The following is a 22,695-nucleotide window of genomic DNA, read 5'->3' as shown; positions in this document are numbered from 1 at the left end:
AAAATTATAATAATTATAATTAAAGTTATGTATTGTCATTCTCATCAGAGTGAATGATTTAAGGAAAAAAAACATCAAAAAAAAAAGTTATTACTAAAAATCAAGAAGGAAAACAAATGGGGTAATAGGGAAAATTTAACCGGATATTTACAAATAAGTTGTAAAAGGGAAAAATTAAGAGAAACGAAAAAGAGGGACATGTCAGTGTGTATGCAAGTCTATTTATGTAAAAAATACATACATAGATATGCAACTGTGTAAGTGTGTGTGTACACTGATGGATTTGAGGGTTTTGTTTATTTGAGTTGATTTCTTAATTTCACCAGAGTATAAATACCTATAATGGTGTTATTAAAAAAAAAAAAATTAAGTCAGTTCAATTAAAAAGCATGAGTAAGCAACGCATTATAAGCCACACTATAATTTGCAAAAAAATTTATCTACATGCAGGGAATGCATCGCCTCTCCAATGCCTTTTTTTTTCATTCTTATTCTGTTTTTGCATAAGTCTCCACCCTTCCTTTTTTTCTACTCCACTTGATTCAAATTTATTTTAATCTACATAGCAGGAACCTAGTTTCTGTACACTTGTTCTAGAAGATGAATGTACCCATGGGCACATGGCATAATGGTTAAGAGCGCGGGCTACTAACCCCAAGATTCCGAGTTTGATTCCAGGCAGTGACCTCAATAATAATAATAATAATATCTGTCAAATGTAAATAATGGACATAATTCCTCATCTCCTAAATATAGAACTGAATCTACCCAAATACCTTATATTTATACATATCATCATCATCATCATTTAACATCCACTTTTCCCTGCTTGCATTGGTTGGACAGGGATTATTGAAACAAACTTTCTATGGTCAGCTGCCCTTCCTGTCACCAATCCTTACCAGACATGCCAGACATTTTTTCACAGAAAAGTTTAAATGAATGATGTTCATTCATAACAATCACACTATGTTAAGAGGAAACACAAACACTTGCACGTTCAGACAAGCACATACATGCATACATACACAACTCCACTCACAAGGCTCTGGTCAACCTGAGGCTATAATAGAAGATTATAGGCGGAAGCCCAAGGTGGAAGCAAATTTGTCAACCACATAGCCATGTCATTATCTAAAATGGTAGTGGTTTGAACAGTATTTATTACTTTAAAATTTGTTGAGCAGCTCTTTTGCTGTTTTCCCATGACTGGATAGTTGAATAATATAAACATGGCTGGTTTGACTGCCTTTTCTGTCAATGAATATTCCAGTGTGGTAACTTGCTCTGGTGTTGGCAAAGTGAAAGTTGTATATTGATAGTCACCAATATTGTGCTGGTTAAATATCATGCATCAGGATTGTTACTTTCTTTACTGGCTGAATGTCATGATCACCATTGTGCCACTAGTGTTGATGGGTCTTGTGTTGGTATCATGATAGACTGCATGTTGTCCCATTAATAAATCAAAGCCATCATTGTTTAATTAACATTTATTGTTTATTGAAGTATATTACAATGTTTGCATTTTTACATTGTCGCTTGCCAGTAGTGTATTGTAGAGTGCTAGAACAAATGTAGTTTGTAATTACATTACTAACAGAAGAGATTAGCCTCCTGTGTGAGGCAGGAATAATGCTCTATGTAGCCTAATTGAAGAAAGCCTTTAACTCAGGGCTGAACTTCAGCCAAGAAAACTTGTCAATTTAGGGCTTGTTGCTTGTGCTTCTGAAGTGCACCACTTTCATGTGCTTATGGCTAAAAATTGACTGGCTACTTATTTATTTGGTGAGAGGTGATCGTATTGTGTTCATGGTACATGCTTGGAGAATTGCATTAACAACAAGGTGATCCTTTTAAATACAGGTTATGCAGGGACCAAGAATCATGTGTTCATTTATCACCTCTGAAATCTTCTCTAACCTCTGCACTGATTCTACTACACTAATCCTCATATAACCCCTGTTTACATGGGAACCCCTGAAACATGATAGAACATTCTATAATAAGGAGTGATATTCCAGCAATCTGTTTAATATACAGGACACATCACTTGACCTAAGTGTGATCTGATCCTGATTACTGAAGCTATAAAGTTTCAATTCTAAGCCTTGCAATAATTCCTTTTGAGAAAGAAGCTGTTAACAAGCTTATTATTACATTGTCTAAAAACAAGAACATTCATTTTTGAACTAACTAGAAATTGCAACAAAATCTTCCTCAAAAATTACCCTATGCTTTATAAAGGGTGCTGATATTTGGTATTAAAGCACCCAGTTAACCACAGATATCTCCCACACAATTCATGTTCATTCCACACTACATTCTTTGTTGTCAGCTCATTTTCTTCCCCTGAAATATTTTAAAACTATGATTCCACCCTGATATCTTTATTATTAAATCTCTCCTGTTAAGCGTGTAAAATTCTAAAATATCAGACAACATTTTTTGTTAATTGACCATAATTTATCTATACCATTGTTTTATTTTCTTTACTTATTTTGTTACCTATCTTCTAGGCTAAAGGCTATGATACTTCTCGGCATATATTAGCTTGTTTTGGTGGTGCAGGAGCTCAACATGCCTGCTCCATTGCTCAGTCACTGGGCATTTCAGAAATCTTCATACACAAGTAAATATAAATTCTTTATTTTACCTTTTTACTGATCTATGTCATTAGTGCAGACCTATGCTTGGACATAACTGGTACCTATTTTATAAGAATTTTAACATCATATATTCCTTTCACATCATCATCATTAGCAGCATTATCATCTTTTTCTCTAACAACTGATCCTTTAATGAGTATAAGCACCATTTGACATTGCTTGCTTCCCTTCCTTCTATTTGCTGTTGAACACAACAAGCAACTAGGTAAGATCAACAGCAGCAGCAATGAGTTTTCATTCCTAAATACATGGCACAAACAGTAGCATCAGTAATGTTTCATTACTGATGCTACTTAACTCCTTAACTCCAATAGACTTACTTAACTCCAATAGACATGACAGTCCCTTGTCACTCCTGTCAGAAATGCAACAATCCACTGGTTACCCATTTAAACCTCTAATGAACAATGCTATTGTTCACAAATTGCAATGTAAAGTTGAATTAAAAAATAAATATGAACTGGCAAATTACATATTCTGACCTTAGATAATTTCATGACACACTTGTGTTAATCTCAATGCACATAGGTTAGAAACACTGGCTTCATATTTGATTGTCAGGTAATGAAACGAGCTAGAAAAGTTTTTGCAACAGAAATTTGCTGACACATAAGTAAGATCATCATCATCATCATCATCTTCGTCCTTGTTGTTAATGGTGTGTTTTTTTGGGGTTCTTTTTCTTGTATAGATTTTCAGCAATACTTTCAGCATATGGAATGGCACTCGCTGATGTAGTCCATGAAGAGCAAGTTCCTTGTGCCAGTATTTATGAACCAGGTAAGGTATTTTGCATTTAATTATCTTATGTCTGCCTACATTTGTCATTTTGTTTCTGCATTTTTCTTCATCAGTGTAGCTTTGAAAGTTTATCTTAATTTCTCTAATTAATTTAAACTCATAAATTTATTGAGAGTCATCATAAATACTCACTACAAAAAAATCTCTGAAAATAACTCTTCCTTGCACTCATTACACTAACATTTGCTTTGGAGAGGTTTGTGTAGCAACAGCTGCACACTATATACAACAATAGCTACATGAACACTACAAATGTTACTGTTGCCACAAACTATAGATCTCTCAATATCGCACCCTCTTGATGGTATCATAACTGTACACTATGGATATAACAATAGCTGCACACTATAGGGGTAATAGTAACTGCATGCTAGATGTAATGACAGCTACATGTTATTGGTCTAGTAGTAGCAATATTCTATCAGAGTTACACACTACATATGTTGTAATGGTTGCATATTGTAAATATAACAACAGCTGCACACTATTGATAGTACAATATCTGTACACTCTAGATTTAACAACAGCTGCACACTATAAACACAACCATAGATTCACACTAATGTAGAAACATCTACATACTATACATGTGAAACTGGTGATCATTTGTCATTAGAAAAAATAGTTCAAGTAGAGAAATACTGGATCTAAAACTTCAGAACTTCCCCTTCATCTGTAGATGAGGAAATGAGGAAAAAGTAGTGCTGACGCTTAAGATGGAGGCAAATAAAGTTAGGCACCTCCAGTTCAACACCACCACTAACAACATTACTGTCACTGCTAACATTTTTATCATCCATACCATCATCACTGCTATTCCTATCATCTTTACTATCATCACCACCACAATCATTATCATCATTACTGTCATTGCCACCACTACTACAATCATCCTTATCATCATCAACATCACTATCAGATTACTTTATTTTCTCTTTTCAATATCAGATTACTTCATTTTCTCTACTTTCTCTTTATTGTTTCTTTTAAACTATTTTTTCAGCTACAATTTCTTACATTGATCAACAAATAATAACTTTGATACAGAAATGTAAAGATGCCTTAAAGAAACAAGGATTTACTGAGTACGTCCAGTTATAAATGTTATTCCCTATCACTTTGCTTTTATCAGTTCCTTCTTGTAAAATATTCTTCCTTTCCTATAAAATACCAGCAATATCTAGAGAAGATAGCAAGATAGTTGTTATTGTTAAGCTCCAGATCAGCTGCTTCAGAAAGATATTTTAACCAAAACCATACAATAGTGTTGCAAAATCTTTTTAATTAATATCTTTCTCTAGCACTAGACTTTATGATACAAACACAGAGCAAGAAGTAAGTGCCAGCTCATAGAAAGTACATGAGGGTACTTTGTCACTGATAAGGTTACAGGCTGTGATGCACAAATTTTGATCAACAAATTGATTTATTTATTAGTCAACTAATTCTCAAATTAATAATAAAACTGAAGTGAAGTATCTTTAAATTAGCAGCATTACCCTTTTACGTCAGTAATTTTTTTTAACACATGATTTTATATTAAGAATTTTGTGAGACAAATATAAGACTATATATATATATACATATATATATATATATATATTTATAATAGAAATATGTTACAAAGACAAAATAGAAACTACACGTGGAAATGTAAGGAGAAAGTAAGAAGAAAAATAAGTGAAAATGCACATTGGAAATCAAAAAAAAGTTAAGGCTTTTTTATGAAAAGTAACAATAGATATATACAATTAGATGAACTGAGGTAGGAATAAAGGTAATAAAAGTCATTATTGTGAGTTGTTACAGAGATTTAAAAGCATACCGGTTTTGTAATATTACTAGTCATTGCTTTGAGTGCACACCGAATTCTGAACGGTGTCAAGTCTGTTAGTCCCTTAGTAAAAAGATTATGTGTAAGGGAGGTAAGTAGTTCTGGATTTGGTGCAATTAGGGTAGATCTGGATTTGTAATGTGTATGGGATGTATGGAGGTTAGTGATATTAAATGGAAGATTAGTAGTGTTCTATATTATGTTATGTGTTCATATTTAGTTGAGGAAGATATTTATTAATGAAAATTGCCTCTTTATTCATTCTTTGTTGTGTTGATGTGTTCTGTGAACATTGATAGAAGGGAAAAATTAGGAAATTAGGATTAAGATTCCTCGCACACCTTTCTATGTGTCCACTGACCTGTATCTGTCTGTAATGTGGGTGGCGGATTTGTTCTTTGTGGAGAGTAGTTCTTCTACGGAGTGATATTCCTGTTTGGCCAATATAGTTATTACTGCACCCTAAGCATGTAATGGCATAGATTAGATTTTCTGAGGCACAGGTGAAATTTGATTTAATCTTAAATATTTCACCTTGGCCAATATAGTTATTATTGCACCCTAAGCATGTAATAGCATAGATTAGATTTTCCGAGGCACAGGTGAAATTTGATTTAATCTTAAATATTTCACCTTGTTTAAAGTGGAACTCCAAATCCTCCAAAATGTGGGCGAAATTAAAAATATAAAATGGCGACAATTTACCCATCGCACTCTGTATATATTGTTATATTTCAGGATGGTCAGGTCATTTTTTTTGCCAAATAAACACACACATTCTTCATCATCATCATCATCATTTAACATCCTTTGTCCATGCTGGCATGAGTTGGATACTTTGACCAGGGCTGGCAAGCTGGAAGGCTGCACCAGACTCCAGTCTGTTTTGGCATGGTTTCTACCACTGGATGCCCTTCCTAATGCCTACCACTCCAAGAGTGTAATGGGTGCTTTTGCATGACACCGGTATCTGTCATGACTGCAGTTTTACTTGGCTTGACAGGTCTTCTTCTCAAGCACAGCATTATGCCAAATGGACTTGGTCATTCCTCCGTGAGGCCCAATGCTAGAAGCCTGGCATAATGTCAAATGGTCTCTGTCCTTGCCTCCATGTGGCCCAACGCTCAAAAGGTGCTTTTACGTGCCACCAACATGGATGCTATTTACATGACACCAGTGTCTGCCACAACTGCAATTTTACTTGTCTTGATGGGTCTTCTTCTCATGCACAACATAATGCCAATGGTCTCCATCATTGTCTCTGTGAGGCCCAACATCTGAAAGGAGCTCAACCACTTTGCCCTCATGAGGCTCAGTGCTCCAAAGGTTCCACCTGCACAGGTGCTGCTTACATGACACCAGTATCAGCTACCACCGTGATTTCACTTGACCTGAAGGGTCTTCTCAAGCACAGCATATCACCAAAGGTCTTAGTCAGTAATCATTACTTCTGTGATGCCCAAAGTTTGGAGATCATGCTTCACCACCTCATTCCATGTTTTCCTGGGTCTATCTCTACTACAGCACTTCTTTATACAGTGTCCTTGTCCATATGCATCACATGACCATACCAATGCATTCGTCTCTCTTGTACCCCCCATATGATGCCCCTTATGCATAACTTTTCTCTCAAGATGCTTACACTCTATCCAACATGCACACTGACACTGCACATCCAGCAAAGCATACTAGCTTCATTTCTTTCAAGCCTACACATGTCTTCAACTGTCACAGCCCATGGTTCACTGCTATGTAGCATAGCTGTTTGCACACAGGCATCATGCAATCTGCCTTTCACTCTGAGAGAGGGGCCCTTTGTTGCCAGCAGAGGCAGGATCTCCACTTCTGCTACTAACTTGATCACCTAGGTAATGGAAGCTATCTACTACCTCTAGCTTACCCCCACGGCAGTTGATGGAGTCTATTTTCTGTACATTTTTGGTGTTTATTGTATCTACCACACACGAAAGCTAGTCTCCCTGTTAACCTTCCTCTGATATTGCTGCACCTTTTATGTATCCAAAGCTTATAGCAGGTGTATCTAACTCTGTAAGATGCCTACATCTTTTCTACAGATTGAGCAGGGCCATCTACCTGAAGGTACTTGTGATTTGTCTGCCTTTCTACTTACTAAGACTTTGGTTTTTGCTAGGTTAACTCTAAGGCCCTTTGATTCTAGACCTTGCTTCCATACCTGGAACTTCTCTAGTTCTGGTTGTGATTCAGCTATATGAACAAGGTCATTAGTGTAGAGGAGCTCCCAGGGGTAGCCTGTTTTAAATTCTTCTGTTATTACCTGGAGGATTATGATGAACAAGAGGGGGTTTAGGTCTGATCCTTGGTGAACCCCTACTTGTATCTTGAATTCTTAGCTGTACTCGTTGCCAATCCTCACCTTACTGGCAGCGTCTCTGTCCATCGCTTGTACAGCTCTCACCAACCACTCGTCTATCCCTAGTTTCTGCATTGACCACCAGATAAGGGATTGGAGGACCCTGTCAAAAGCTTTCTCCAAGTCAACAAAAGCTAAGTACAGAGGCTTATCTTTGGCTATGTATTTCTCCTGCAGCTGCCTTACCAGAAATATAGCATCAGTGGTGCTTCTACCTGGCACAAAACCAATCTGCATCTCATCTAGACTAATCCTCCCCCTAATTATTTGGGCTATGACTTTCTCCATAACTTTCATCACCTGATCTAACAATTTGATACCTCTGTAATTATTTCTATCCAAGGCATCACCTTTACCTTTGTAGCAGTGACTATGGTGCTGCTAAACCAGTCATTAGGTATGACTCCTTTGTGAATCACCTGATTTATAATACAGGTGACTTGACCATAACCTACATTGCCAAATATTTTAAGCATCTCAGCAGTAATTCCTGAAGGGCTGGGGGCTTTCCTTGTCTTCACATCCTTAATTGTTTTATCTACCAAGGTACTTGTTGATTTGAGTATCTGGTCCCTCAATTGGGTCAACATTTGTCAGGCTCTCCTCCTCCCATACGTTCTCTACATCCAGCAGTCTTCTATAATGGCATTTCCAAGCCTCTTTCTTTGCAGAATCACTAAATGCTATCATCCATGCAGACACATTTCTCTTCTCTGAGATCACAATTTTTTCTCACACACTCTCTTACAATCTGGAATGCTTTAATTCTTTGGTCCTCTCTTGTTTCATGCCTGGAAATCTTTTGTCATACTCATGTGACAGAAGATTTCCAGACAATGGACATAAAATAAGAACAGTAATAAACAAGTGAAGAACAAATATATGGTGCGTGTGTTTATTTGGCAAGAAAAAAAAATGATCATCCCTAAATATAACAATATCTGTTTCAACGCATGATTTCACATCAGGAATCTTGCAAAACAAATTCGTAAATGTATATATACATATGTATATATATATATATATATATATATATATATATATATATATATATATATATATATATATATATATATACTACTGTGTCCTGTATATTGCCACTTATATATATATATATAAACCATAACATACATATTAATGGTAATGCAAACAGTAAACATGATTTTATTCCACACTGAAAATATTACTACAGAAGAAGGCTGTGAAATGACTGTAATCCTAAAGATGTCAGTGGTTAAATAAATATATTTATCTCTCATACCTCCGGACATTTTAAGGTTTATATACTCCCCATAAAGTAATTTCATTGATTGGATCTTCTGGATTTCAGCTGCATGGGCACTCTGCTTAACGCTTTTCTGTATTGGATTACTATGTGGTCTGATAGTCAAGTCCATTACAGAAGCTTTTTGTGATAGCCACACAATCCATGAATCCATATCTTATTCTACACTACAAATATATATATATATGCTTATTTTCATGCATAGTTATGTAGATAAAGATTAGCAACAGGAAAAAGCATCCAGTTGTAAATGAATACTTTAATTCAATATTTGTCTAAAATAGACATAAAATAAGTGAACAAATGAAGGAAAAGTTTGACAGTGTCTTCAACATTTTATTGTTCATTAGATTCATAAAGTGTCCAGAAACTTTACAGCCTTTAGAATCTAATGAAACCAATGAACAGTGAAACTTCAAAGTCACCTTTCTCATGTGTGTGTGTGTGTGTGTGTGTGTGTGTGTGTGTGTGTGTGATAGGGGGATAAGTGGGAATGCTGTATGAGAGAGAAAGAGAAAGACACTGTGGACTTGTGCACAGTTTCTATCTACCAAATTTCACACACACAGCATTGGTCAACCTGAAGCTATGGCAAAAAACACTTGCCCAAGGTATTGTGCTGTGGGATTGAACCCAGAACCACAGTCACAAAACAAAGTTCTTAACCACATAAGCATGCAAAAAATTAAGAATATATAATTCTTCCACATTTCTGTACTATACAATGCCTAACTTCTTGCAATTATTCAGTTTTTAATACCTAAATATAACATTTGTGTGATAAATGAATATCTATATGTTTAATGCACAAATGTTGTACTTAATGTTTAACATATTACACATGTATGTAGTGAGCAAATAATGAGTTATTTCTTACCAGGGAACAAATTTCTACCCAACCATTTCTACATATGCGTTATGAGGGCACAGACTGTGCATTAATGTGTTCCACAGAAGACTTCCCTCAGCACAAAAGCAGCAGTCAATATGGAGATTTTAAACAATCATTTCTAAGCCGGTGAGTTTTTTTCTTATCACTGTCAATATTCAGTTTTAACACTTTTGCCCGCATATTTATGTTGAAATACACTGCCTATATTTCAGTTAAATTTGAAAATATGAAGAATTTAGTAAAATAATTTTGTCTTCATTAAGCTTGTGTTTGCAACATAACATGAAGTTTTGATGGAACATTTTAATTTCCATCACATTAAATAGGAAGTTTGTATCACAGAAGCAGGAACAATCTTGGACAGATCAGTATCAAGCAGGTTAAAGCAAACACCCAGACACAACCTACTACAAACAGACCTTTTCATAGTTTTCTTCATAATTCTGTACCCCTTCCTTGTTTTGAAAATACCTGATATATATATATATACATGTGTGTATGTATATCTGTGAATGCACATTTGTGTGTATTCATATATGTATATGTACATGCTTATACATACATACTTACATATCATACATAACATACATACGTGCATGCATGCAAACAAATAGACAGCTCAAGGAATGTTATGAAGTAAAGAGGAGACAAGCAAATAGTACATAGTGTCAGTTGAGCCAAGACACAACACAACTGAAAAAACTAAGAATTATAAAATGTAAAAACAACAAAGAAGTGTATGATAAAGATAAATATGCCAGTGTGGAGAAAAACAAGAGAATCTAACATTTCGGATGATACTCTCTATCAAATTAAGAAAAGCAGAAGAAAAAAAATTAAATAAATGATACTGAATTTAATGTCGGTTTACCAGGCAAGTTTGTGGAGAATGTTTGTGTGTATGTTTGTATATCAAAATGTATTATATGCTATGTCTCATTATATATTTAATGCACTACATATATTTGTATATAGACTTACTCCAATATCATTCTACTCCATATTACACTATTACCTTTGCCATTCAACTTACTGAAAGGTGTCATGTATTTAACTTTAGCCTATTTATTTCAATACACACATGTATTCTTGATTTGAGCAGAACAAAGTATAAAAATAATTTGAAGTTACAGATGGAAAATTCAGAAAGCCAAGGTGTGTTGATGTCTATATACAAGAAATATTGTTCTTCAGGAACTATTGCAGTGAATATGAATAATAATGTTTATTATGTACATTTCTAATTTTTCCATGGAATGTGACATATGTTGTAAATGCACAACTCTTGCATTAACTAAACTTGTCCCTTGAAAACCTTTAGAAAGTGTATGCAGCCTGTTTGTAATATCATGTACCCATGTGTAAATTTGCATATATATTTGGTTGTTTTGAATACATGTCTAACATTTGGGAAATTAGGTTGAGAATTTATTGTAGAAAATAACATAATGTAGAATAATGAGTGGGTCTGGGGAGTGATAAATATAATTTTCCTATTTTCCTGTTATTTTGTCATTTTTATTGAGATCCTCATACTCTCATTAGAAACTTTCATGTACATTTTTCTTCAATGGCTGAAATTGAAAGAATTAAATACTCATACATACAAGCCAAAATATTATAATTATCACAAAGTTTTTAGTAAAAGACTTGCCATTATTGACCACTGGGGTACTCAAGTCATCATCATCAGTTAGCATCTGTTTTCCACGCTGACATGGGTTAGACGGTTTGACAGGAGCTGACCAGCTGAAGGGCCATTCAGCTCCCTGCCTGTTTTCACAAGATTTCTACAGCTGGATGCCCTTCCTAATACCAACCACTTTACAGAGTGTTCTGGGTGCTTTTACGCAGCACTGGCATGGGTGCATTTTACATGGCACCAGCACTTACCTGTATGCAAGAGCAACCGAGCATTTACTTTTCAAGCACAGGGAACTGCCAGGAGTCTTGGTCCCTTCTCATCCTTTCTGTGAGTCCCAACGTCTGTAGATCCTTTCTCACCAATACAGTGTACTAGAATGAAAAATGTGAGCAAGGGATAACAATATTTTAAAGTATTTAATAAACCTGGAAAAATACAGGGCAAGAAGTAAGCCTTAAAATAAAAGAAAAGAGCTAAATATTCCAGCTAAAATAAAATTTGAAGGGGTTGCTAATTAAATAAAATATTCAAATAAGCCAAGCCATTCAATATTGAACAACCATCTTTCAACCAAGAAGTAAGCCTAAAATAAAAGGAAAGAGCTTAAAATACTGCAGTTAAATATAAAATTCAATAAAAATAATCTGATGCTTTATCATAAATCCCCATGAATCAAATAAAAGTTGTTTTAAGATTTTTGAAATAGAGATTCATTTTTGTTTATTTATTTTTAATACAATGCTACAAAGACTATCTTTATTTTCTTTCATTATGATTAACTCTGTGATATCTGCATTTATTTGAGGCAAAATTAGATTTACCTAACAGTAAAACGAACTAAGAAACAGTTAACTAACTGAAAATTAAAATTTTTAAAGTAAAGTAAAATAATTTTGCCAAAAATAGAATAAAGAAAACATCTGATTACTTAAATAGGCTTAAATTTTACTGTAGTCAAGCATTTAACTTATTTACCTACTTTCAAAATTAGTAAATAAAAAAATTTTAACTACCTAATGTTACAAAATATGATGGCAGTTATCACTTTATTTTCATACATTAAAACAATTTAAAATTTATTTACAGTCAAGCTTAGCAACAGTGAAATAATTTGGCTGAAAGATGGTTGATCAGCATTGAATGGCTTGGCTTATTAGAATATTTTACTTAATTGACAACCCATTCAAATTTTATTTTAGCTGAAATATTTTAAGCTCTCTTCTTTTATTTTAGGCTTACTGTTTGCCCTGTATTTTTCCAGTTTATTAAATACTTAAGAATATTGCTATCCCTTGCTTGCATTTTTCATTCTAGTGCACTTTTTTCCCCAGCAATGCAGAAAAATTAATCATTTTTATTCTGATAATAAATTTAACTTATTTTTTCATATTATTTCATTTCTTATTGATCAATAATTGATGTCTATTCATTTTTCTTAGAAATTCAAAATTGAATAACACTTTCTTTACATTGAATATTATGACATCTGCCTATTTAGAATTAATTTTCTAATTAATATTTATCAGAAATAATATTTTCTAGAGAGTAATAATAAAAAATATATAAAGGACTAACTATGAACAATGAGGAATCAAGTGACTTAGGAGAGAAGGTCGACTAAAGCAAAACAATTGTAGACTGGATTTTCTGTTTGCCTTGTTTTGACAAGTTGTTATTGAAGTATCTTTGTAATTACAAGACATATATTTACAACTGGCAATTATTGAAAGCTGCATAACTCTTTTTCTCTTTAATATATTTTTATGGAGTTAGCAAGGAAAGATACATCTGGTGGAGATCTTTCATTTGAATACAAAGAAAGTATAGTATGCTTTTCAAACAGCTGAGATATTTCAAGTTGAAGTCAATCTTAAGTTTTACTTAACAATTTTTTGGCTACTTAAAATTTAAAAAAGCCTCCTTGTATATGTAACTCAGTAATAGTTAAAAATTTATAGTTATAATTGTATGAATAATTATAAACATAATATTAGATCTACTGTAATACATGTAATTCATAAAGTTTGTATAATTATTTAACGCACAAAGAAAAAAAGCACAAAAATGAAAACACGCAAACTCATTATGAAAGAATAGGAAATATATTTATATTGTTACACCCCACACAGCCTCCCAATACAACCAATAAGCTCCAACAGTCTATATCTGTAGCTTAGGAGACTTCAGGCGAGCTCAGCAAGCAAACTTGCTTAGAGCAGAAGTGGTAGTTACAGAAGTCAGAAGAGTTGACAATAACAAACAAAACCATTGAGTATAAACAAGATAAAACAACTTTAAGAGGTCAATAAGCATTTATGGAATAAACAGACAGTTCTTAAGAGAGTTTTTTTAGAGTTCTTTCATTTACCTCTGAAATGTTTAGACTTGTTTTTGTGAGCTTTTCTTTTTATTCACCAGTGCAATGATTCATTATGTTATCTTTTCTTTTTGTTGACTAGACTCTGTTGTTACTTCCGAATTTACATTAGTCAAGTAACCATTCTACATTCTTTACATTGGCAAGTTCACTCTGACTACTGTAAAAATCCATGTAATTTGCGCACCAGTGTAATTTACACAGGTGATTTTCACGATAAAATTTGCACCCAAACATTTTCAAAATTATCAATATGGCCAGGGGGAAAATGTTTCCAATTTAGTTATATTTAGCATAATTTCACTTATGATGAAATTTTATTAAATTTTCATTAAATAAAAATAATTCTTGTTTAACAGGTATCACATTGAAAGCTATTAAATTACAAAATGTTTGTGTTGTTTATAATAAACTTTATTTTACATTTCTTGCCCACAAGATTATGTCCGATCTTTAGCATACTGCTGTATGTCTTCTCAAATCAGGATCACCGGAAAAGTTGTTAAGAATTATCAACAAAAACAAAGCTGATAAATGTGCACAGGTGTTACAAATTAAGTTTAATTACCAATAAGCACAAATGATTTTAGTAAATTCCTGCAGAAAAAGTAAGCATTATACTGTCCAGCATAAATAAAAGTCAATTTCATTATATTTAAGCTCTTATTTTTCTGTAAAAACCTATTCTGACATTTAATGAGTGAACTTCTGGTACAAATGTTTATGTTTTGTATGTCTTTTATCAACACAAAAAATTCTTTAAAAAATTCTGGAAATAATCTACTCATGTAATTTATGCACTCCTAAAGTTTTTTTTATTTTTGCAAAAAAGAATGCATAAATTACATGGGTTTTTACAGTATTTCCACAGCAATTTCAAAACCTTCTACCTTACAAAGACACCACTGTTCACATTGACTAACTTACATTCACCATCACATCAAACTGACTTACGCCCATTCTCCTTGCAGCAAAGATGCCACTGTTCACAATAACTGACTCTCATTCACTGTCACATCAAACTGACTTATAACTGTTCTCCTAGCAGCAAAGATGCCACTGATCACATTAACCACTAATGTTCACCATCACCATACATGTCCCTCTTCTGACACCAAATACTGTGCCAACTGTTCAACACAAACTGCTCAACCTCAACCGCTTCACATTGACCTCAAACCAACTATCTACATAAACCACTCGCATCAACTTCCAGTAGACTCCGAACCAACCACCTCACACATTGTCGTACACTGCCTGCTGTCACTCAGCTCCCAGCACAAGACTAAACTCGTCACGTGTTCAGTAGTAGTATCTATAGTTCGCCCACACAATAAAAAGTGCAACAAAATCATACTGCCTATGTTTTAAATAATCACATGACCACAAACAATTATTTTGCAAAACCAGAGAGCAGTGTTCAAATTTGTGTTGTACAAATGAGAAATTATCTGAATAGAATTTTAGTGTTCAGATTAATCTGTCAAATGTAATGCTTATTTGTTCACATAATTTTGAATAATTCAGGTTCAAGAGAGGTGTCTGCAATATTTGCTTGTAACTTAGTTAATTTTTTACACACTGATTTGAAATTTTGTCAGTGGGTGCTTATATACCAGTGGTTTATAGTTACATAATTTTAGCTGATGTTTCTGATTAAATTGGACTTTTGTGGGTAGGTAAATTGAATTAACAGGATTAAAAGCAATAATATTATGGATCATCATCATCATCATCATCATCATCGTTTAACGTCCGCTTTCCATGCTAGCATAGGTTGGACGATTTGACTGAGGACTGGTGAACCAGATGGCTACACCCGGCTCCAATCTGATTTGGCAGAATTTCTACAGCTGGATGCCCTTCCTAACGCCAACCACTCTGAGAGTGTAGTGGGTGCTTTTATGTGCCACCGGCACGAAGACCAGTCAGGCGGTACTGGCAACGGCCATGCTCAATATGGTGTATTTTATGTGCCACCTGCACAGGAGCCAGTCCAGCAGCACTGGCAACAATCTCGCTCGAATGTCTTTTCACATGCCACTGGCATAAATGCCAGGAAGGCAATGTTGGTAACGATCACGTTCAAATAGTGCTATTTACGTGCCCCCGGCACGGAAACCAGACAGCTGCTCTGGCAACGATCACGCTCGGACGGTGCTCTTAGTGCTCCACTGGTACAGGTGCCATCACGATTTCGCTTTCACCTGCCTCAACAGGTCTTCGCAAGCGGAGTTTAGTGTCCAATGAAGGAATGTTACGCGTAAGTGGGCGAGCTACATCCCTGGAAGAGGCCTTGGATTTTGGTCTCACTTGGCTTGCCTGGTCTTCTCACGCACAGCATATTTCCAAAGGTCTCGGTTACAAGTCATTGCCTCGGTGAGGCCTAATGTTTGGAGGTTGTGCTTCACCACCTCATCCCAGGTCTTCCTGGGCCTGCCTCTTCCATGGGTTCCCTCAACCGCTAGGGTGTGGCATTTTTTCACACAGCTATCTTCATTCATTCTTGCCACATGTCCATGCCAGTGCAATCGTCTCTCTTGCACACCACAACTGATGCTTCTTAGGTTCAACTTTTCTCTCAAGATACACTCTGTCGGGCATGCACACTGATATTACTCATCCATCAGAGCATACTGGCTTCATTCCTTGTGAGCTTACGCATGTCCTCAGCAGTCACGGCCCATGTTTCACTGCCATGTAGCATGGCTGTTCGTACACATGTGTCATACAGTCTGCCTTTTACTCTGAGCGAGAGGCCCTTTGTCGCCAGCAGAGGTAAGAGCTCTCTGAACTTTGCCCAGGTTATTCTTATTCTAGCAGCTACACTTTCAGCGCACACTCCCCCAATACTAACTTGGTCACCCAGATAGCAGAAGCTATCAACTACGTCTAGTTTTTTCTCCCTGGAATGTGGCAGAAGTTGTTTTCTGCACATTTTCAGTGTTTATTGCACCTGAACATCTGCCACATACAAAAACTAACTTCCTAGTTAACCTGCCTTTGATATTGCTGCACCTCCCATGCATCCATAGCTTGCACTGGGTACATCTTATAGAGTTTCTACCTACACCTTTTCTACAGATCAAGCAGGGCCATGAAATTCTTAATGCATTTTATCTGATTTGTTACTAAAATTATCCCAGATGTCAACTGCCAACAATTTTGTCACTTTTCAAGATGAGATACATTAATTTGAATTAATTAAAATCAGTTATAATTGGTACAAGATTTTATTCTTTCTCCATATTTCATTCAAACATTTTCATTGAAAATAAAGTACAAAACTCTTTTACTAGTCAACATACCGTTGGCTATGTGCTCTTTAATGAATACATTTACATAACAGAATGCATCTAATAAAAAAGGCTCATTAACAGGTGAGACAAAAGTGAATACAGGTGTGTAACATACTGAAAATTAATATCTATTTTTCACAAATACAATCTTTTACCCGTAACACCATGTACTACTTTTGTAGATTTACGTAATTTCAGCTTGCCGATATACTTCCAAATTTTTTCATTCACAATGGTAATTTCACTTCCAGTCTCTTACTGCATTTTTACTTTTATATTTTTAATTTTTACAATTACGAATTTTCTCTTTGTTACATTACTATTCTCTTTCGATGAAATACTGTTTGTTTTTCTTTTGTTCCAATGTTTTTTCATCTTGGTTTTTACAATGTATTTTTATGTGTCCAATTTTTCCACAAGAAGACCTTCCGCTTTCTTAATTGGGCAGTTTTTTCTCAGGTGTAGACCTCCACATCCAAAACATGGGTTTGTTTCCTGATTCTTGCCCTGTTTGTACTGTATTTTAGTACACACTTGATTTCTATTCTCCCTATTTCACACTTCTTTCACTTGGAAGCAATCTTTATGTTCAATTTTCTCTGTGTCATGCCTTAAATTTGCTATTCTTTCACTTCTTATGCTTGGTTCTGTTCCAGCTTAGCGAGACTTCTTGTTCTTACTTCTGCATCTTTCTCTGAGTGAATATCAGGCACTTGAACATATCTGGTGCAAATTCATCCAGTTTGAACTTTTCACATTCCCTGTTAACTCAACCAGCATGTGATGTAGTCCTCCTCATTGTTCTTTTCTAAGTTCAAACATTTCCAACATGTATTGAACAACAAGCTTTTCTCACTAAAAACTTTACACAATATGTCTATTGTATCTTTAAAGTTTATGTCAGAAGGTTTTTCCAGGAGTACATAATTGCTGTTATGCTCATGTTCTCCTGCTGCCAGTTTTCTTAAAATTAAATGCGTTTTCCTATTGTTATCCCAGTTTTTGCACGTTTTATTGAAGATTTGTTTATCTATATATTTAAAAATTAGAATGTGTGTCTGTCTGTCTGTCTGTATGAATCCCTAAAACTCGAGAACTACGCAACCAATTTCATTCAAAGTTTACACATGCCTTACTTAGGGTTCCAGTTGTGTTTTAGTCAAAAAAATTTTTAACTTCTTGCAGAGTTCGAGCCCACGGCAACATAATATCTCCTCCACTATTTAAGTATTACGTGTCAAAAGTGAAACAAAAACACTCATGTCAAATACTTTCACTTTAAAAATGAAACTATTCCACTAACTGAAACAATCACATTTCGATACTGTAATGACAGATACTTTCACAGAGAGAGAAAGAGAGAGAGAGAGAGAGAGAGAGATGTATATGTATACATATACATGTATATGTATACATATACATGTATATGTACACCATTTCGATACTGTAATGACAGATACTTTCAGAGAGAGAGAGAGAGAAAGAGAGAAAGAGAGAGAGAGAGAGAGATGTATATGTATACATATAGATGTATATGTACACGTATATGTATAGATATATATATATATATAGATAGATCTATATGCATACATGTATATGTATATGTATACATATGTGTGGCGTTAGGAAGGGCATCCAGCTGTAGAAACTCTGCCAAATCAGACTGGAGCCTGGCGTTGCCATCCGGTTTCACCAGTCCTCAGTCAAATCGTCCAACCCATGCTAGCATGGAAAGCGGACGTTAAACGATGATGATGATGATGATGATATAGATGTACATGTAATATGTACATATATACATGCATACAGATATCTATACATATATACACCCATCACACACACATACACATGCACACAAACACACACATTAGTCATTTGTTTTCTTGTCCAAAACTACATCAAAAGTACTGAATGGATCTTTATGAAATTTGGAAATTATATTCTTTGCATAACGGCCATAACTCCCATGAAAATTCATATATTTTTGATGTTGATGAAATTTTAACCCCAACATAACAGATGAGCATTATTTGTAATTCAACGGTACAACAGTGTAAGACTACCCTTTCAGATATACTTACATTGTGATTTCTGCAATGTGGTGCATAAATTGTCAAGTAAATGAGACGCATCTTTGCCTCCACTGATTCACTTGCAAAGTGTTGAGTAAAATTATTTCGTTGCAGACCTCCGGCCATTTTGTTCTGTTGTTAATTCTGTAGATGACCTCAAACACAAAGTCTTTCCCAACTTTAAACAAAACTACCAAAATCACAATTGGCTATGTGAAAGAGCAATATTAGCTCCAAAAAACGTAGCTGTTACAAAAATTAATCAACACCTGATGCATTCTCTTCCCGGCAATCTTCAAACTTACAAGTCTGTTGATACAGTTCCAGATACAAATGAAGTAGTGAACTATCCTCCTGAATTTCTGAATTCGTTGGAGCCTCCAGGACTACCTCCCCACATATTATCACTTAAAGTTGGAACGCCTGTTATGCTGCTCCGCAATCTGGAACCACCAAGACTTTGCAATGGAACACAACTCGTGATAAAGAAAATGATGTCACATGTTATCGAGGCTACCATTCTTTCTGGATGTGCAAAAGGGGATGACGTCTTTATTCCAAGAATTCCTCTTACTCCATCAGGAGCAGACATTCCTTTTACATTCAGAAGACTAGAATTCCCCCTTCGTGTGACATTTGCCATGTCCATAAACAAATCTCAGGGTCAAACACTGTCTGTAGCTGGTCTTCTCTTGGAAGAGCCCTGCTTCTCACATGGACAACTGTATGTTGGCTGCTCAAGAGTGGGCAGCAAAAAAACCTATTTGTATATGCTCCACAAGGGAAAACAAGGAACATTGTTTACAACGAGGTGTTATAATCACAACAGCAAGAAAGTATGTACATGATCACCTTCTTTTACGAAACTTCATTGACTTTCATATATTTATATTGATATACATATATATACGTGTGTTTGGGTGCGTGTGTGTATATACATCTCTATATATAAAGATGATGCGTAGTCTAGACGGCGTTTTTAGATTTCATTATTCTCTTTAACCCGGGCAACGCCGGGTATTTCTGCTAGTATCTTCTATAGTAAGCTTCAAAGATAACTCCTTCATCTGGTTCATACTTAAACACTGTTATCAAGTTTTCAACATGATCTGGCAAGAACATTTTTTCAGCTTTTCCTGACAACTTACTATTCATTAATTGCAGCATTTGTTACTGTAATAGTAATTGTTGTTGTTGTTGCTTCTGCTGTTGTTCTTGCAGTTGTAGCTGCTGCTGTTGTTCTTTCAGTTGCTGTTTTTGCAACTCAAACAGACAGGGCAACAAATTTTCTATAATTTTACAGTTTTTTTCCTTAAAATTCACACAGAAAAAATACTTTTGTGAGTTTGTTAATTCCACATTGCTACTGTTGTATTCCTTAATGTCAGATTGTTATAATGCCACTCTGGTATAGCAGTATAGTTAGTGAGACAAGTAAGACCATGACTATCTATGACCGTCAACTTCATACTCTCTGCCTATACTGACCAACATCACCTTATTTATTGCGACTAGCACATACCACTCGTTACATGGGAGAGGTGTACCTTTATTACTATTATCCTCACAACATAATGATATGTATATATCAGTATAGGTGTTGGCATGGCTGTTTGATTAGTAAGATCACTTTGCAACCATGTGGTTTTGAGTTCAATCCCACTGTGCAGTACCTTGGGCTTGTGTCTTATAATATAGCCCCAGGCTAACCAATGCCTTGTGGGTGAATTTGATAGGCAAAATTGTGCATTGTATAAATTTGTGTTTGTCTCCTGTCATTGCTTGACAACCAATATTGGCTTGTTTATGTCCTCATAATTTAGTGGTACAGTAAAAAGAGAACTTGTAGAGAGATCAATTTGTTCAGCCAAAACCCTTCAAAGTCATGCTCCAGCATGATCACAGTCCAATGACTAAAAAATGTAAAAAATGAAAAATATATTTTATATATATATTTTATATATGTATATATATATATATATATATATATATATATATATATATATATAAATTTGTTTTTGATCAGTTCCTTTGCATATGATATTTCGGTAGAACACATAAAGAGCTTGCTTGTGGAGTTTGACGCTGACCTGCTTGCACTACTGATAGTTTAACAGACATATAGAATGTATCAATTCATCTTTACTGAAGGATGACATATCTTTCAGTAACATCTGTAATTGTGGCCAAGTAATTGGAATATTAATATTGTATTGCCAAAACAGGCATTTTAAATGGAGTTGTTATTGTTATGGAGTGTTGAGAGAGAAATTACTGGAAAGACTGAACCATAAAACTTTTTTGACAGTTGTTAAAAAGCCGAAAACAAAGTGGTTTTATTACAAAACACTATGACATCCTATTGTGGACTAGGAGGAAATTGATAGAACACATGATGACTAGGAAAAGTGGAGGAAAAGATTTCCTTTCTTGTTGTGCACTTAAACTTTTTTTTTAGGCTACAGGTTTTAATGATTATAATTGTAAGTCTCATTTTCTGAAGTGAATTGTTGTAATGTAAAGGATTTATCAAACTGACAAGACTAGAACACTAGACAAAATTTGATTTCTACTGTTCTATTCTCATTTGACAGTTACAAAAGAGAGTTTGGCTTTGTACTTGATAACCGTCCCATCAGTGTTGATGACATCAGAGTTAGAGGAACAGGATGTAGTATGACTGAGTACTGTCCACAACTCAGCAATGGGAGTGACAAACCAAAGCCTATGAAAGTAAGCAGTTTCTTTTGTATCTTCATCATTCCTTTGTCATCATAATTTACTTATTTACCTTCATTGCTTGATTGTCTTCATCATTCTTTCATATGCTTCATCATGCATTCATATTCTTCATCAGTCATTCATATTTTTCAATCATTCATCATCATTGTTCATTTGTCCTCATCATTCAGTTGTCTCCATCTATTTGTTTTCATCATTCCTTTTCCTGCATTGTTTAATTTTCTCGTTTGTTCATTCTTCTTCCTTATACATTTGTCTTATTTGTTGATTTATTTGTTTTCTTCAATTGTTTATCATCTTCATTCTTTTTCATTTTCATTATTCATCTTCTTCACCATACATTTGTTTTTTACCACAATCTGATCATGTTCGCCTTCATCCTTATTCATGTATTTGTTCATTCATTTTTGGTGCCTTGTTAAGTCTCTAATATTTGTGTATGAATGTCCTGCTAATTACACTTAAACTAAAGAAGGAAATAAAACCTTAAGATAACTCATTTGATTTACTGATACAAAATGTTATTAGTGAAGGCATGTGACTTAGTGGTTTGTGTATTCAGCTCACGATCATAAGGCCATGAGTTCAATTCCTAGAGGTGTGTTGTGTCCTTGAGCAAGATACTTTGTTTAACATTTCTCCAGTCCACTTGGCTGGCAAAAGTGAGTTTTATCTGTTGTTCAATGA

The 22,695-nt window shown here is 34.8% G+C and overlaps 1 protein-coding gene across 3 annotated transcripts in view; it reads left to right on the top strand.

Annotated features, from left to right (window-relative positions):
- LOC106867745 (5-oxoprolinase) overlaps window positions 1-22,695 on the top strand; it is a 267,840-nt gene that overhangs the window by 112,970 nt on the left and 132,175 nt on the right. For all 3 annotated transcript variants that reach the window (XR_008266373.2, XM_089338272.1, XM_052975150.2), the window contains 5 exons: window positions 2,520-2,632; window positions 3,361-3,449; window positions 4,474-4,555; window positions 9,862-9,999; window positions 21,861-21,999. Coding sequence is in view for 2 of the 3 variants with exons in the window: in XM_089338272.1 (XP_089194398.1) it covers window positions 2,520-2,632; window positions 3,361-3,449; window positions 4,474-4,555; window positions 9,862-9,999; window positions 21,861-21,999 (561 nt within the window). In the remaining variant the exon portion in view is untranslated. The remainder of the gene's footprint in view (window positions 1-2,519; window positions 2,633-3,360; window positions 3,450-4,473; window positions 4,556-9,861; window positions 10,000-21,860; window positions 22,000-22,695) is intronic.

The sequence above is a fragment of the Octopus bimaculoides genome, chromosome 20 (genome assembly GCF_046866305.1).
Source record: "Octopus bimaculoides isolate indiv1 chromosome 20, ASM4686630v1, whole genome shotgun sequence".
NCBI classification, from domain to species: domain Eukaryota; kingdom Metazoa; phylum Mollusca; class Cephalopoda; order Octopoda; family Octopodidae; genus Octopus; species Octopus bimaculoides.
This window is presented reverse-complemented; position numbering and strand designations above follow the sequence as displayed.